The sequence below is a fragment of the Maylandia zebra genome, linkage group LG18 (genome assembly GCF_041146795.1).
Source record: "Maylandia zebra isolate NMK-2024a linkage group LG18, Mzebra_GT3a, whole genome shotgun sequence".
In the NCBI taxonomy this organism is placed as follows: Eukaryota; Metazoa; Chordata; class Actinopteri; order Cichliformes; family Cichlidae; genus Maylandia; species Maylandia zebra.
The window spans coordinates 12,733,494-12,749,896 of record NC_135184.1 but is presented as its reverse complement, the minus strand read 5'-3'; the positions used below and the strand labels follow the sequence as shown (position 1 = coordinate 12,749,896).

The 16,403-nt window shown below is 44.0% G+C and overlaps 1 protein-coding gene across 2 annotated transcripts in view; it reads right to left on the bottom strand.

Moving 5' to 3' along the window:
• Positions 1–1,355: 1,355 nt before the first annotated feature.
• skila (SKI-like proto-oncogene a) overlaps positions 1,356–16,403 on the bottom strand; it is a 35,738-nt gene continuing 20,690 nt past the window's right edge. For both annotated transcript variants that reach the window (XM_076877095.1, XM_076877096.1), the window contains exons 3-8: positions 13,894–13,986; positions 13,274–13,362; positions 11,185–11,327; positions 7,689–8,059; positions 6,804–7,034; positions 1,356–5,761 (exon numbers count right to left, since the gene is read on the bottom strand). In XM_076877095.1, coding sequence (XP_076733210.1) covers positions 5,519–5,761; positions 6,804–7,034; positions 7,689–8,059; positions 11,185–11,327; positions 13,274–13,362; positions 13,894–13,986 — 1,170 coding nt within the window. In that variant the 3' untranslated portion in view covers positions 1,356–5,518. The remainder of the gene's footprint in view (positions 5,762–6,803; positions 7,035–7,688; positions 8,060–11,184; positions 11,328–13,273; positions 13,363–13,893; positions 13,987–16,403) is intronic.

Sequence of the window (16,403 nt, the reverse complement as noted above, 5' to 3'; positions counted from 1 at the left end):
TCCTCAACAGCCTTCTGATAGCGTCTGCCCAGCCTTGCCTTGGCTGCAGTTCCTCCTGACAGCTTCTGTGGTTGGAGATTTAATTTTAGCCTGGCTGCAGAGGACAAAACATGACTGCACAAAGCATTTTACTAAAGAACCTACATTATAAGAAATAAAAAACAAAAATTTTATTTATTGGAATAATGTGGATTTCCCTGTAACAAACTACAGAGAGGTATTATCTGTTGGCTTAAAACTTTGATCACAATAGCTCAGCTGAATTGTTTATCATTTCCCAGATCTCCAGAGGACCTAGATGATTTTGGTAACTCCCTGACTTTTATGTAGCACCAGTTTGAACTCAAAACCACTGGTGACATTATGCAGGTACAACACCACCAATTATAAAAAGGTAGAACATTCTTTTGTTGAGGTCCAAAAATAGCTGCTGGACACGTATGTCACTCCTGATGTTCTAAAGTGGCGACAGGTTTATTTTAGCATTGATAACTGGAAATGACTGTTTTCTGTATAACTCTATCAGTCTGTCACATCATAGTGGAAGAATTCTGGCCCGTTCCTCTTTACGTTGCTTCACTTCATTAAGAATCACAGGCAGTCATTTATGCACAGCTCTGTTAAGATCTCTCCACAACATTTCAATCAGATTGAGGTCTAGACTTTGACTGGACCACTTACATTTTTCAGCAATTCTGCTGTAGATTTGTTGGAGTTTCGTTGTCCTGTCCCAGTTTGACCCAAGCTTTAGCTGCCAGACAGATGACCTCACATTTGACTTTAGAATACAGAGGAGTTTATGGTCGACTCAATGACTGTGGCTGTAAGACAAGGCCTACTCATCACCCCTCCACCACCGTGCTTGACAGTTGGTATGATGTGTTTGTGCTGATGTGCTGTGTTTAGTTTTTGGCAAACATCTCCACTTTGCTCTCATCTGCCCAAATGAAATTTGTTCAGATGAAGCCATGCTGCCATGTTCTTTTTACAGAGAAGAGGCTTTCCCCAGTTCAGTCCTTTTCTAAATATACTGTCATGAACTTTAACATGTGAACTGAGGCCTGTAGAGCCTGACATATAGCTCTTGGGTGATTTGCACAATCTGACCTTGGGGTGAATTTGCTGAGATGTCCACATATGAATGATGGACTTGTCTGGCCTTATAACCCTCTTTTTTCCTTGGCACTGAGTTAACACACTGACCTGCTTTTACAGAAGAGCTCAGAGTTACTGCTGATCAGTTAATCAAGTGGATCTGATTATCAGCACCGGACTGTTATGTGTAAGGATGTACAGGACCATAAATGTTGGTGAGCTCTATACTTAAAGGCGGTCTAGAAAAAAGACATGACGGATTTTGACACTACAGAACTTTACTTGAATTTGATCCAAGTTCATTGTCTATACAGGGTTTTATTTACAAGATCTGAAATCAGGAAAGGGCAAAAACAGAAAAAAACCAAAAAAACAAACACTAGATACAACTGAGGTATTAGCTAAAAGCATTTACAGGTATGTAATCTTTCTAGTAAATATCTATGATGATAAACAGAGATGCAGTGTCTTCTGCTTAAAAAACATCTTTTTTTTTAATATATATATCACAACATGAGGTAGGAGAACAGTGTCTCAATTCATGCAAGAACAAAAGTCTCATCACACTGTAGTATTGGCAACATAGTATGCAATGGTCATACACAGACACTGTTTCATGTTTCAGAACAGCATCAAGGGGGGGGGGGGGGAGTTGTCTTTTTTCCATCTATAACAGGATGTGTATCAACGAAATCAGGGTATTCTTTTTAGTGACCGGCCATCAGTGTGATCAGCTCTACTTAAAAGGCTAATTACAGCCTGAAGAAAAGAAAAGAGAAAACAAAGAAATCACACACCCAACTACAAATCAAACCACCTTCAAACACTTCAAAGGTCAACTTGTAGCCATTTACAAGTTCTCGTCACATAGGCGAATGGTTATGCAAATCTTGCATTCAAATCTGTTCATGTGGTAAATAAAACACAGCTACCTCCACTTTTTTTTTTCCTTTTTTTTTTTTTTTTTAAGTCAGTTGGGCAAAGTTCACACCTGTAAAAACTGTACAAACTAGATCCAAGTTCTCATAACACAAATGCAAAAAGGCCCAGCACGCCCCATTATTCTTTAGTCCTTTTTTTAATCATTGTGATGTGGTTTAAAAAAGTTAAACAGCGCCCCCATGTGTATAAAATGCAAACTACTCAGAAAGTACAGACCTCCCTTAGATATCTGCTCGTGTGTTGAATTTTTAATATATATATATATATTTATTTTTATATATGTATTGATATATTTTTCAGCTGAAGAGGTAATTAAGTGAATAAAAACTAATACTGATTATATTCTAAGTGAGAAATGACGAGGATAATATATGATCTTAAATCAGGACACAATTGCACGTCCAGAGCTACATGAGCAAGTTTCTCCCGTTTCCCTTTTCAAAGCTGCTGTGCTTCAGTCAGACATTGGAGGCCCACCCACAGACACACACACACACACACACACACACATTCCAAACAAATTAGGCTACAGGTTATACTCTTCATGATCTGACTCTGACTTTATATTCAGCTAGCCTCTGATCCACTCGCGATATAAAACTTGCACACGTTCAATATTCATGCATATGAGCCAACTCAATCTGTGTGTCATGTGCAGGGAAATCTTTTTCTCTTTTTTTGTACATTAAACAGACCGATAGTGGCCCACAGATACAAAAAGTAAAGGGGCAGTAAACCATGCAAAGAAAAGAAAAGAAAAGTTTTCATTTTATCCACAAAGCATTTTCAATTTTGCTCAGAGGAGACAGAAGGGAGGAAAACAGCTTACATTACACAGTAAACAGTCCATTATGATGAAATCCACAAAAAAGTATTTCCATCAGTTCATAAAGAAGGGAGGGGAGTGTGTAACAAAGTAATATTTTCCTATTTTTTGCTGTTGTCCTGCATCGCATCTCAGTAAACCACGTGTTCCACTCCCCCACATCCACACAAAGTCAAGTTCTCACATCAGTTTTCATGAAGAAAGCAAAAAAGAAAAATAAACAAACACTGGGGCTGACTGAAGCCTCGGTTCTGATCCAAATATTATAACCTTTTAAGATTATTTATTTATAAGAACAGTTAATATATTAATGACTACTGTATTTACAAAGTGAATATAAATCTTTTAGTTAATACGTTAAATATTTTCTTTCATAATTTCAATAAAGGTTTAAATGGAACAACAGTAGAGTGTACATTTGTGGCATGGGGGTTGATTTTTACTGGTTTGTGCACCTGCACCTGCTTTTCTGACTGTCAACAAACCACAACTGCCCGCTTCTTCAGCTCTGTCATCGTAAAGGGAAGCTGTGTGAGAAAACAGGATGGAGCACAGTGGAATGTCTATCAATTTGCATTAATGGCAGATGCATTAAGAAAAAAAAGAAAAAAAAAAAAGCTCAGAGTTTAACCGAGGCAAACCACCTCCCACACCCCCCCACACACGATTATTTACACACACACACACACGCACAAGCTCGCTCGCTTAACCGGGATCTTCTTAGTGGCAATAAAAAGCTCCTTTGCCTGGCAACTGACACAAAAGTTTTCTCTTCCTCTCGCTGGACGTCTGTAAGCTCTCCTGGGCTCTGACAAAAAAAACAAAACAAAAAAAGCAAAAACAAAAAAACGCTGCACACCCCCAGCTGATCTCACACAGGAGGTGGATGCACGGGCTGTGTGAGCGAGTGACTGTGGGAGAGGGGGCAGAGAGGGAGGCGCTGGCTGGGAGATCCTGTACAGTCTGGCTCGGGGGTGGGCAGAGGGCCTCAGACAACGGCAGCTGCCCCCGATTCTGACGGCACAAAAAAAAAAAAAAAAAGAAAAAGAAAGAAAAAAAGCCTCCTTCGGTACCGCCGGCAAACGGGCCACCCAGCCTGCCGCAAGGGGTGAGGTGGGGGGAGAGTGTGCTAGTCTTCTGGGCCCTCAATTCTTCCCGCTCTTCCTCTCCCTGCCTGCCCGGTCCTGTTTGTTCAGTCAGGCAGAATAACGGAAAGCAGGACCCAAACCACCCTGGACTAACTGCCTTCACCTGCGACCCACTTCTCACATGCGAGCAGGGTGGGGATACAACGGTCTGCTAACAATAAAGAAGCCTGAAAGCAGAGGGGCAGACTACAACTTTGATCATCTGCTGGGAACTCTGGGGCCATTGTTCTGCATGAATGCCTGCACTGCACCGACGCGATCGAGTGTGTGCAGGCACGTAAGGATGTCGCATGAAGTATAGTAACACGGCACAGCTACCACGCGTGAGGGCTCTGCCTTTCTTCTTTCGGCTCGGCTCGGCCCCCATGTCCAGACGCATTCCTTTCCCAGAGGGATCTGAAGGGGGGGGGGGGCACAAGGAGTGCACAACACTTCTTCAAGCCGAGCCTGAAACAGCAGTGTTTCCTTTCTATCTTGAAGATAGACAGGCTAGAGGTGAAAAAATAAAAACATAAAAATACACAGTGTTAAGGAGTTTCCGAGCAGAGGACAATGGAAGGTGTGCGCTCTTCAGAGGAGATGCGGGGCAACTGGCGGTTCATCTAGCAGACTGTTTGGTCTACATCAGGAGAGCCCAGGTGGCCCAGCAGAGGAGAAAACCAGTCTGTCGCTAGGAGCAGCTGTAGTGCAGGAAACACTACTCCCTAGCTAGCTACCTTGTAGAGATCACACCCAAAAACACTCATTTCAAGTTCAGCATCACTATTGGCATATTTTCATTAAGTCCATTTTTTTTCTTTTTTCTTTTTTTGTACAGTAAAGGTCTTTGTCCCCCATAAAGACTTGATGTTTTCGCATGTTACACAATGTAATAAAATGTCCGTGCAGTTTCCTGCGGTCGCTGGTACTTGGGCTTTACATACAGAAAGACAGAGTAGGGGCACGGGTCAGGCGGCGCCATGTGTTCGGGAGTGCTGGCTGCTGTGCCAGGTAGTAGCGTGATGTGACGTCCTCAAGGAGGAGCGAATCTGTATCCGAAATCTCAAAGTCAAAGTCATTATTAGCTCCAGAAACCAGTAAGCAGGAAGGGAGGGTCGTAGAATATGGATTGGAGAACAGGGAGGGTTGGGGTGGGTTATAGTGAAGGATTGAGTTGGTCTTCAGTGGACCAGTCTTCAGTCTGTGAAGCAGCTATTTGTTCAGTAAAAACTATAAATTAAACCCAACATACATGCCCAAAAACCTTTAAATACTGTTTAAAGAGAGGGAAGTGAAAATTTAAAAAAAAAAAAAAAAATTTTTTCCTTTTTTAAATGATCATTGAATTACAAAAACAAAAGTCAATCCTACACTAAGCAAAAGGGGAGCGTAATGCACAACTTCAAATCAGCCTGAGGAGACGTGATGCTCCTTTCAGCTTTGGGCTGATCTTTTTGTGTCTGTACACTTGGCGGGTGATGAGGAAAGGAATGAGGGGGGGGAGGGGAGGCGCCCGGAGGGGCGGCAGTTACTTTTGGCCAGCCGCTGGGGCCTCTGAGCAGGGTGGGGAGTGGGCGTTAGGGGGTCCGGTGGAGGGAGTAGGAGGAGGAGAGGGGCTGCCTCCCATCGTGCCAGACTGGGCCATCTGCTGCTTCAGTTGGGCAATCGTGCGCTCCAGCTTCTCGCGCGCCTCCCGCTCCATGCGCAGCTCCTCCTGCAGCTCCTGCCGGTCAGCCTCCGCCCGCTCCAGCCTCTGACGCAGGTCGGACAACTGAAAGGAGACACAGAGACGAGCCACATTACTCTCACACATTTCCACATCTAATAGTAATCTGTCAACAGTCTTCATTTCAGATTTTTCTTAGCAGGCCCGCAACTGTTCATTCCTCTGCAAACTACTTTGGTCGTAAATATTTAAAGAAATGTTCCCAACAAATAATTAACTAAAGCCCAACATGACATCATCAAATTGCTGTGGCTTGTTCCGGCAACAGGCCAAAAAAAAACAGTAAAATCCTCATAATCAGGCAGGTGTTAACCATCAAAAACAAACCAACAGAGACCCTGCATTTAGACACATAGTTGGCTCAGAGGCTTTTACAACACACACTGCAAAGTGGTGCAGACAGAATAACTACTGTTGTGTTTTGAGAGCTCTTAAACCATCAGTCAGAGTAACCATTTATTGTATTTTTCCCCTTTTAGCAGTAAACAAAGAAATGTGCACCAAACCTTTAAAAAAAAAAACAAAAAAAAAAACCCCCATGTTGAACTCTCAGAGCCACACAGAAATGTGCACACCCGTTCTCTTAACAAAGGGACAGCTTGATGCCAAAGGCAGGAGGTGGAAGAGCTCAGGCCGATGTAACAGAGATTAAGATTAGGTCTACTGAAACCCAAACAGACGTCTGAGTATGTGCTCCGCACAGACTCACACAGCATCACAGTAAATTCTTTCTATTTGACTGCTACGTTTAATAAGTGCAGCTCCAAATAATTTTACCTAAAAACCTGATTTAATCATGACTCTAGTAACTACAGATCCAAAGATAAATGTTTGTACATACATGCTGATGAAAATGAAAAGAGAACTAATTGTAAATGCTTAGCGAGCTCAACTTTAATATTAATATGCAGAGTGCTGTGTTAAAGTGTGCTTTGTTTCAGTCCCACTGGAGCTTTTCAATCTTAATGTCTTTAAGATAAAAACGCCATATGTTAAGTGATGCAAGCCGGTGAACACACTTTATGTCACGGAGATTCACTCTGATGCAAAAGTCTGTGCATGCATGTGTTCCCCTGTAAGCCCGTACCTGTGCTGTGTAGTGGGCCTCTTGCTGGCGCTGCGCCCCTGGCTCGCAGGCGCAGGCCTGCTGTCGGAGCTGCTCCAGACGGGTTTCCAGCTCCAGCTGCTCCTGGCGGGCCTGGCCGAGCTGCCGTGCCTGCTCGCTGTGCACCGCCTCCAGCTCGCTGCGCAGCTCATGCTGCTCGGCGCTCAGCTCCCGTAGCCTCGCTGCTTCGCCTCCACGCAAAGTCTCCAGCTCCTGGGGGCACAAAGAAAAAGTCACATTTCAGTGACTCCTGCAAATGGTAAATAGACCGATTCGCATATATAGTCTTTCTATCTAATATTCACACTCTGATGAAATTTGGGGGTCCAGGATCTTGCAAGGATACTTTAACATGCAGGCTAGAGCACCCAGCAACCTTCCGACTACTACCTGCTCTACCGCCACATTACAGAAGCTCCACAAGGAGGCTGTTTGCTTCAGTTTGCTTACATTTTATTTCATCAGACATTTTGTCACCAATACTCTTTAATGGTGGCATCTCATTTTAGATTACAAATGCAATTTTCCCCAAATCCCATTAGTGGAGAACATAATTCAACTGTAGATGCAAATGTCACCATAATCTAGTTCAACTCAGTTTCCATGCATCCAAACTGAAATTAAACCCAGGGCTTTAATAATACGCTAAACGAGTGAAACACTGATTTATATGAACTGTTCTGCTGACTTGTGTTAAAAACTGGTGGAACAATCTGATACTGACACGTTCCACGTGATGGGAGGAAGTAATAGAGGGGGTTAGTGGAAGGTGAAGATCACCTCCACATCAAGGACACTTCTAATGGGCGGAAACAGTTATCGGCTCGTTGATCTCGGCCTCGTTTATCTTTCCGACCACCGACTCACCATTTCCAGCTGCAGCTGCTTGTGCAGGGTGGAGTTGAGCTTCTCCTGCTGCCTGCTGTACATCTGCATGATCTCCACAACAATCCTGTCCTTGTCGTCCTCCAGCCCCCCCACCGTCGCCACAACGCCGCTCGTGGCAGAGCTCACGTCCTTAGCTGCTACATCCGTTACCGATGACAACAGCGACGCAGGAGGAGGACGGGGAAGAGGGGTGTGGGCGGTGATGTGGGTGGCTTTCTTGTAGCCTGGGCTGCTCATCTCCATGGAAACTGCCTGGGTTTGGCATTCCCTCTCAGTGGCCGAGTCAGCAGCAGCACATTGGGATTTGGCCTCCCCGGCACCAGCAGCGACAGCAGGCGACGCGTGAAGATCTGAGGAAGGAGGGAGATGAAGAAGATGAAGAAAGAAGTTAAAAAGAAAAAGAAGAAGAAGAATGGTGGGTGAAAGACAGGAAGTGCGAGCCGTGCTAATGCACACTGCCACCCGCGCTTAGTAACACCCTCGCACAACCTCATAAACGCCTGCAATTCTTCCTCAGCACCAGTGCACTCACACAGCGCACAAGTATGGCTCGGCAACAGCTGACGAACCAAACACTCGCCCACAAATTTTCTGTGTGTTTGCCCTCAGACGCACGCAGAATAGAGAGGAATAAAGGGCCATGTGTGGGAGCCGCGCTGCTCTGCGTGGGCTCCTCCACTGTTCAAACCCTGGCTTGTTCCCCTGCTGCGGCCTGGGAGGAGGAGCATCATGGGAAACAGTGGGTAGGGTGGTAATCTCTGGCAGTATCGTAATTTAATTTGATTCCAATCGCTTAAATGAGAAGGAGAAGACTAGTTTCATCTCTAGTTCAGTTCCAGCTGACCTGGTTTTAATGTGGGTGACTGGCTAATAAAAAGGTTAGAATTATTTAAGCACCTCTCTGACAGCTTCCTGTGAGACAACTGTGACGTGACAATGTAATTTGAAATATAACTTGTTTCATAATGACTAAAATTGATATGTATGTGAGAGCTGGAGAGATGTAGAAAAAAAAGAATCAGGTGTTGGGCATCTCTGGATGTTTAGTGCCCAATGTCTCTTTAGCCACTATGTAGGCTAATAAGAAATAGAACTTGGAGGAAAATATGCTATCAAGTGTAAAGTCATCAAAATGAATTAAAAAACAAAAAGCACCAAGAAGCTATAAAGCTCAACAGTGATGCTTAATGTGTTTTCAAATGTGATGTGTGAGTTTCAGAATTTCCACAGCACCGGTGCTTAACGATTCTCTTACATTTTTGATTCTGTGGAGTTAGAAATTCATTTTTTTGAATCTCCCTCAGGCTTGGTGATAGAAACAAAGACTTGCTGTACTTCCAAATTCGTTTGCACTTCATTTATCCACTGAGGTCAAGGTTGTTCATTTGTGGAGTTCTCGCAAAACAAAACAGTGTTTTTAAGGTGGAATTTTTAAAAAAGCAGCCTCTCTGCAGTAATCTTACGATCCCATAAGCCACGAGGAGACTTAACACAAAGGCACAGACTACAGATAGAGTTGTTTTCTTTGCCCAACAACACTTGCGGAAAGTGCCCTAGTGTGCTGCTCTGCTGGGCTTAGCTTCACTCACAAAATACAAGATACAAGATCCAACTGGCACAGTGACACACAAAAACACAAGTGCACAAATGTAGGTTAGGTATGGCAGTGTATTTGAACCATAAGCTCGCAGACAGACAAAAATGATGATGAAGAAGCAGGTGGGGAACAAGAAGAAGATAATGATGAAGAAGGCGAAATGGTGAATGGTGACAAAGACATCAGGAGAACAGAGGGTAATGATCATGCAGCATGTGCGTGACAGGAAACGGGATGCTCTGTACACAGCATGTTGGACCCGGAGAGGACAATCATTTACTGACTCAAACTGGCTAGTGCATGTGTGTGCCTGCACACACACCCAGATCCATGCTCTGAAGTGCACAAATAACAGGCGTGAGTCATTTGGTGGTAGATCAAAAGGAAATAAACAGAGGAGAGAGAGAGACAACCACAAAAGGAAGAGTGAACGGCACAGATATAACAGGGGGAGGAAGGCATTAAATGAGGGGAGAAAATGTTTAAAAAAAGAAAATGATGAAGGGGTAGAAGGCTTGAGATGAAAGAGGCAGAAGAAGGAAGTGCAGGAGCAAACGGAGAACCCGCTCAGAGAGGAGGATGTGGCGACAGCTGATGGGAAGAGAAAGAGGGAGGAGAGACGGACTGGTCGGAGAAGAAAAGAGGAAAATGCCTGAGAGGAATGAAAGAGAGGGAGGGCGACAGCTTGGCAGTCAGACGTGGTGAAATAATGGCATACAGAGAGCATTCCTGTGATTCATCCTCTCTCTCTCTCTGTATAGACGTAGATTATATAAAAATATACAGTACACACACATCTCATTAATGCAGGAAAAACATGAACGCATACACATGAAAACACACACGAGGAGGTCATGGCCGTTTCCACCCCGCCAACACCGAGGTGTCCCCTGAGATACCACAGATGCATCTCTAAATAAAAGCTGAACTGCCAATTTGTCACATGACACTGCACAGCTGTGAATATGGCTCAGTTTTAGGGCAATTTTGATGACACAAAAATGTTTGAAAACTACTGGAATAACCAAATATCGTTCGTACTGAGTGTTTGTGGAAAGCGTTTATACGAGCTCTAGTTTGACAATTTTCAGCTAGAAAATAGTGGAACACAACTTTGTCAGAGATCACACTCCATGTAAATGTTTTTTTTGTCTTGTTATAGCCAAAAAATATGCACTGTTAAAACAGTCTGAATGTGTGTGTGTCTCCAGTCAGTTTTATGCTTTTTAATTAGTCAAACTCCAAGTAACTTTCCATCTTCATGTCTGACACCGTTAATTAAAGAAAGACAATCTGTGTACAGAAACTCTTCCTCTACCTGCCCACTCACGCTGGGTTCTGCAGCTAGACTCAGTGTCTCTGCAGATGTGCAGCTCTTATTAACTGCTGGAGATCTAAGGCCTGTTATTAAATGGATAAACTGGAAGCAATTTCCTGCCTTTTGGCCCATTATCAGCTCTGCCATTTTCAGCTTTTCACTTGAACATAATTACAGAGCGTCAGCTGTTGCTTTTAATTTCACAAGAAGGTCAAGTAAGACAGGGTATGATCTTATTTGTTGTTCTATTTGGCTGATTTGTATGGTTTCCAAAAAGCATGATGAAGTCAGATTATCTTGGCAGCTTTGTGTCGGAGGAAGTCACATCATCTCTGATCAGATTTTTCTTCTCGTTTACACGACAACAAACATGTTCCTGCTCTGCTTATCCAACATCAAATCCCTCAGGCAGAAGGCAACAATAACATGGTCACTAATCCTAATTTGAAGACCAGATTGTGTGTTTAAGTGGTTATAGCATGTATGTTGAGCCATTAAAAAGCTTTACACGCGTCTTTGCTGGTTAATAATTCAGCTCTGCTGGGTGTATTATTACTGACCCATTGGCGGCTCGTCGTGGCCCAGCACTCTGCGACTGTAGTGGTGTTTGAGCAGTGCGCTCAGCATCTCGGGGCTCATCTCTGCCTCCCTTCGCAGTGACACATTGGGAGCCACCATCTTATCATATGTGTACATGTAGTAACTGGAAGAAACAAAAAGAGAAGGCATTTAAGCACTCAAATAAACATCATCTAATTTTGAATCAATTCACAATTTTCTTCATTAACACCAACATTTGTCTGGTTTCTAAATATGTAAGGACTGAATTAAGCATCTGTTCTTTGCCCTTTTATTCTAGGCATACAGGAACTAGCGCCACCTTTTACATAATCTTGTGTTTGAAGCGATGATCGTACCAACAAATTATTGACTCGGCAGCTACTTTAACTAATGTGGCGTTTGCTCTAGCCCAAAGTAAATGGACGCTGGGAAGGCTGCAGGAAAAAAAAACAAACTCATGTTTACAGGATCTCAGCCTAAACACATCTTTTGCATATCACAAATGTTCAAGTAGTGGATGCAACTGGGAGAAAGAGAGATTGTGCTGTGAGATACTCCCAGGCCACTAAACCAACACTGTTTCATGATGGTGTGAAGGGAAGTTAAAGAGAGGGAGAAAAAGAAAGGAGGAGAAGAGAGGAGCTTTGAACCCCTCCCCCATCAGCAGCCCCCTCCAGACAGGGCTGAGGCTGGAACAGTGAACTAGGGTAAGAATGGCAGCTCAGTGGGACTCTGTGCTTCGTTTTCTTCCAGAGCAGACACACAACGCTTGGTCTGTCTGCTCGCCTGAATGAAAACCACTCCTCTACATGAAACGGCTCAGAAGCAACTGAATAATGTAAGCCTGGCTTGTATGTGACAAGTGTAGCACTAATGGATGTTTGCGGCGATCCAGATTCGACTTTAAGTGCTGCGGATGTCTGGCACGACATCCAACTGTTAGGGCGCTGCATTATTACCAACTCTGGGATGCAAAAGACACACTGCAAACTGGTCTTGACTGGTTTGTACGTGTAGCAATCGTGTGATGCTGACAGGTGACCAGAGCTATAATCCCTCCAATTTGTCTGGCCTGGAGTCTGCAGGCCTCCACGCAGTCAGTAAGTCACAGGCAGTCACATGTAGCTATGGCTTTAATCTGGGTCAGATTACTGTGAGCCACATCTAAACAAGAGCTGGTGTCCCCTGGGGATGGAGAGACGGTGGGAGATGCAGAGGGCTTGGAAACGAAATGAGGAAGGAGCGAGTGAGGGAGAGGAGGAGGAGGAGACGAGGGAGTGCAGTCACAAGAAATTAAAAGAAGAGGAAGAAACTGAAGCCAACACAAAACTTAAAAACATACACCTATAATATCTGGCAAGGAGAGTCTTATCTCTTCTCCGTGTTTTTACAGATAACACCAGGCCATCTGGCACAGATTCAGGTATCGATAAGTCCTTAAATAACTGCAGCTTTTAATTTTGTCTAGCACAACCAACTAAAACCATCTTTAAAGTGAATACCACTCGTCTCCTTCAGCAAGATTTAATAGAGTTCTCTACACTGGAAAAATAAAACAATGTGAGGGGCAACAACTGCTTCATTCATTGATTATGCAAGTTAATATTCATAATTTCAGACATTTCAGATTTTTGAACAAAGTCCAAAAATTTTCTAATAACCAGAAAACTCTTCACACATGTTGATTTCCTGCTTTTCTTTTTTTTTTTATATGAAAACACACAGAATATGTTTATTTATGCAGCACACAGTTTTAAAGGCAGCCTGCTGTAGGCTATTAAATTTTCAAAGATGAAACAAATAATCAAGGGAAGAATCTTCTTCATCTTGCTACATCTCTAAAACCACCAAATAAAAGTGGCACTAAGTTTGAGATGGTTAATTAATGCTGTTTATTAACAGGAAAATATTGTGATAATCATCATTTATTAAACCAGAATACCACACGCTCTCTGCTTTTCGACTCCGCTTTATATCTTTGTTGGAGAAATTTGATCTCTTTGGTGCAGTGGAGATCAGAAATATGATAGTTACAAGCCTCAAAGCTTTTACTGGAATAACTGACTTAGGGTTAATAAGGTGTAGTACCTGGGATGGACCAGGGTGGGGTGTCCTGGCTCCTCCTTAATTTCTGAGAAAAGCCGGTTGAACACAAGAGTCGGTGGAGATGCTTTTCCCTGTTGGAAACGCAAACAAATAGATAAATGTGGCACAAAACAAAAAAACAAACAAAAACAAAACTGCACATCTTCCATCCTCATATATTGATTGGTGAACAGCCTTCACAGCGCATTAGATAAATTATTACAAAAGCAATCAGATGCATGAACGTGCACACACACACACACACACACACACACACACACACACACACACACACACAAATACGTGGAGAAAGACAGCGGAAGGAGAAAGAAATGTGCTGCACGTGGCGCTCTTGGAGCCATAATATAGTTAATATGCATGCATACATGTGAAAGGGGGATCATCCATCAGGCATCAGTTGAGACACTGGGCACGTTAGCGGGGGAGGGGGCGAGGAGCAGAGCAGCTTGGTACAACAGAGGAGAAGCATGCCGCTATGAATGAGTGAGCAGGGGGTGTGTCTATCAGTGGGGGGGGGGGGGGGGGGGGGGGTACCTGAGCGTGGAGGAAGGGGGAGGAAAGGAATGGGGGAAGGTGTCACAGGGAGGGAAATGATAACTGACCTTTCTCGCTGGGTCAGCATCAGCCAACTTGTCGCCGGTGGAGCAGATATCTAACGAGGGTTTCCTCACCTGGCTCTCCTCCTCCACCACCTTCTGAAAACAGAAGGAGAGAGAAAGAGAGATGGTGGTCAAATAGACGAGCAAAGACACCCCAAGGTTAAATACAGCAGAGAGCGAGAGGAAGACACAGATGTAGTGCTGCACCGAATACCTTTGTTGGAATAGTCTGAACGACTCAAAATGAGCATTTCCGTCAGGAGGTGTGAGAATGCGAGGAAGCATGCGGAGAGGAGAGAAATTACTCCAGGCACGCAGACGCAGAGGGGGAAAGATGGAGACAAACGGCACTTAAACGATAGGAAATGGAGACGAATGACACTCAAGATGTAAAGGATGGATACAAATGTGTGCAGAAGTAAGTGAACTAGCCTGAGCTGGCCATAATGCAGCTGTGAGGAAAACGAAGGCAGCGAGGAAATGGATAAACCTGGTGTCGCAGCCGAATGAGCCCGTAGTGGAAGGCCTATGACTAAAACAGGAAAAAAAGCCTAGCTGTGAGTCGACGCGGCCTGTTGCTACACGCTTCTGAGCGTGTCAGACATTGGCATACATGCAACGCAGCTGGAATCAAAACACGCGCTGTACAGGAAAATGTACGTTTGTGTTTCCTGTGTCAGCGTCATACCCTCAGAGGATGTTGAGTAAGAACTGCCTGCTGCCTCTAGTTTTGTCTATCTCACCGTTTCGTTTTGGGTTGAGGTTTTTTTTTTTTTATATCCAGGCCACGCTCGGCGAGAGGCCACAAGCTGATGTAGCTGATGCTTATCTGTGACAGGCAGGCCTGACACACATGCTCCGTGCATTTCACAAACATGGTCTACCTAACTGACAGGTAACAGAGACAGCAGAGGAACAACAATGCACAGCATCGCAATGCGAGCCGTTAGGGAGCCCACAGCGACCGACACACAGCAGATTGAGAAGGGAGATGCAGAGAGAAGAGAGATGGTAAGAAGAGGAAGGAGACGAAAGAAGAAGGGGAAGAGAAAAGTGTGAAAGCATCAATAATTGACTTAGTACCCGTTTAAAGCCCGCTATAAAACGTTTATCCACAAAACGCAGACACACAAGCTCTCAGTGAATAATAAACAGGCAGCTTTTCATCAGCTGGACTAAAGGATTTTCCTCTGTGCTGTACCGGCTAAGAGCTTGTGTCATTACCAGCGCTAAACAGCCTCAGAACAATGCCAGCAAATAACTGTGACAGCCACGTATTAGCCGCTTATCATTTATACCGGTCCAGCAGCAGCCTCATTCAGCAGCTTAAGCATGTATTATTTACAAAAAACACAATTATTCACCTGTTACATATTCCACGAAGCACACATGATCATTTTTATTTATCTATTCACCTTCTGTTTCGCTACCTAGAGAAGCCACAGCGTCTTTCTTAAAAGAATTCATGTGGCCCTCGAAGAATTGATGTGACACACGGATACCTCTAAATGCCATCTTACTTGCACATAACAGTCGATACCAACATCTATTTTTAACAGCAATTAATTCACGGCAAGTGAATGTGACCTGTGACTTTATGCTCTGTACCTCCACCTCAAATCACAACTTCTATATTCATCAGCAAAAGAAAACAAAAAAACAAAACTAGTAGTAGTGATTTGCATGAGAGTTTTTCTGAACTGTATGTAGGGGGGATAGTCCCTTATTTACAAGGCCATGCATGAATGAGCATGTTCATGCAAAGGTTAAAAGGCTGGAGCCGTATGTGTGAGCCAGGTGTGGTTGTTAGTCTGTGTGTATACAGACGGGACCTCGATCATTTGTGAATGTTTATGGTTAGTGTGTTTTTGGTTTTTTCCCGTTTCCCCTTCCAGCACTGCAGCACTGAGTGGAGGAGGGGGAAGGGACAGAGTGAACAGCTCAGAAAGAGAGAGGGGTGACAGGGAAGAGACAGAGAGAAGGAGGACTGACAGAAACCACGATGTAACCACTGCAGTGGTGTGGCGGTGAGCTGGGTCTGTCCAATGTAAAGAATGGTGTGTGTGTGTGTGTGTGTGTGTGTGTGTGTGTGTGTGTGTGTGTGTGTGTGTGTGTGTGTCAAACACATACAGAGGGAGCGCGTGGGCCAAACTGATAGTAACGTCAGGTCATACAGAGGTCTTTCATCTGCTTGATCTCTACAACGACAGATGTTTGGCTGCTAAGACGACTGACAGCTCATTAAAGGCTAGGTCTGCACCCTCCTTTGTCTGTGTGTGCATGTGTGTGTGTCTGTATTTGCAAGGACCAATTAGACCTTGAGAGCGAGGACATTACTGGTAAACAAGGACATTTTGGCCAACGCTCATTTTGGGGCTGTTTGAGGGTCAAGACTGTAGGTTTTATGGTTAAGGACAAAGAACAGATTAAGGTCCAGGGTTTTCCCCTCATATCTGACGCCAACTAAAGAAGTCTGGAAATTCCACCAAAGGAAAATCACCAGGAAATAAATA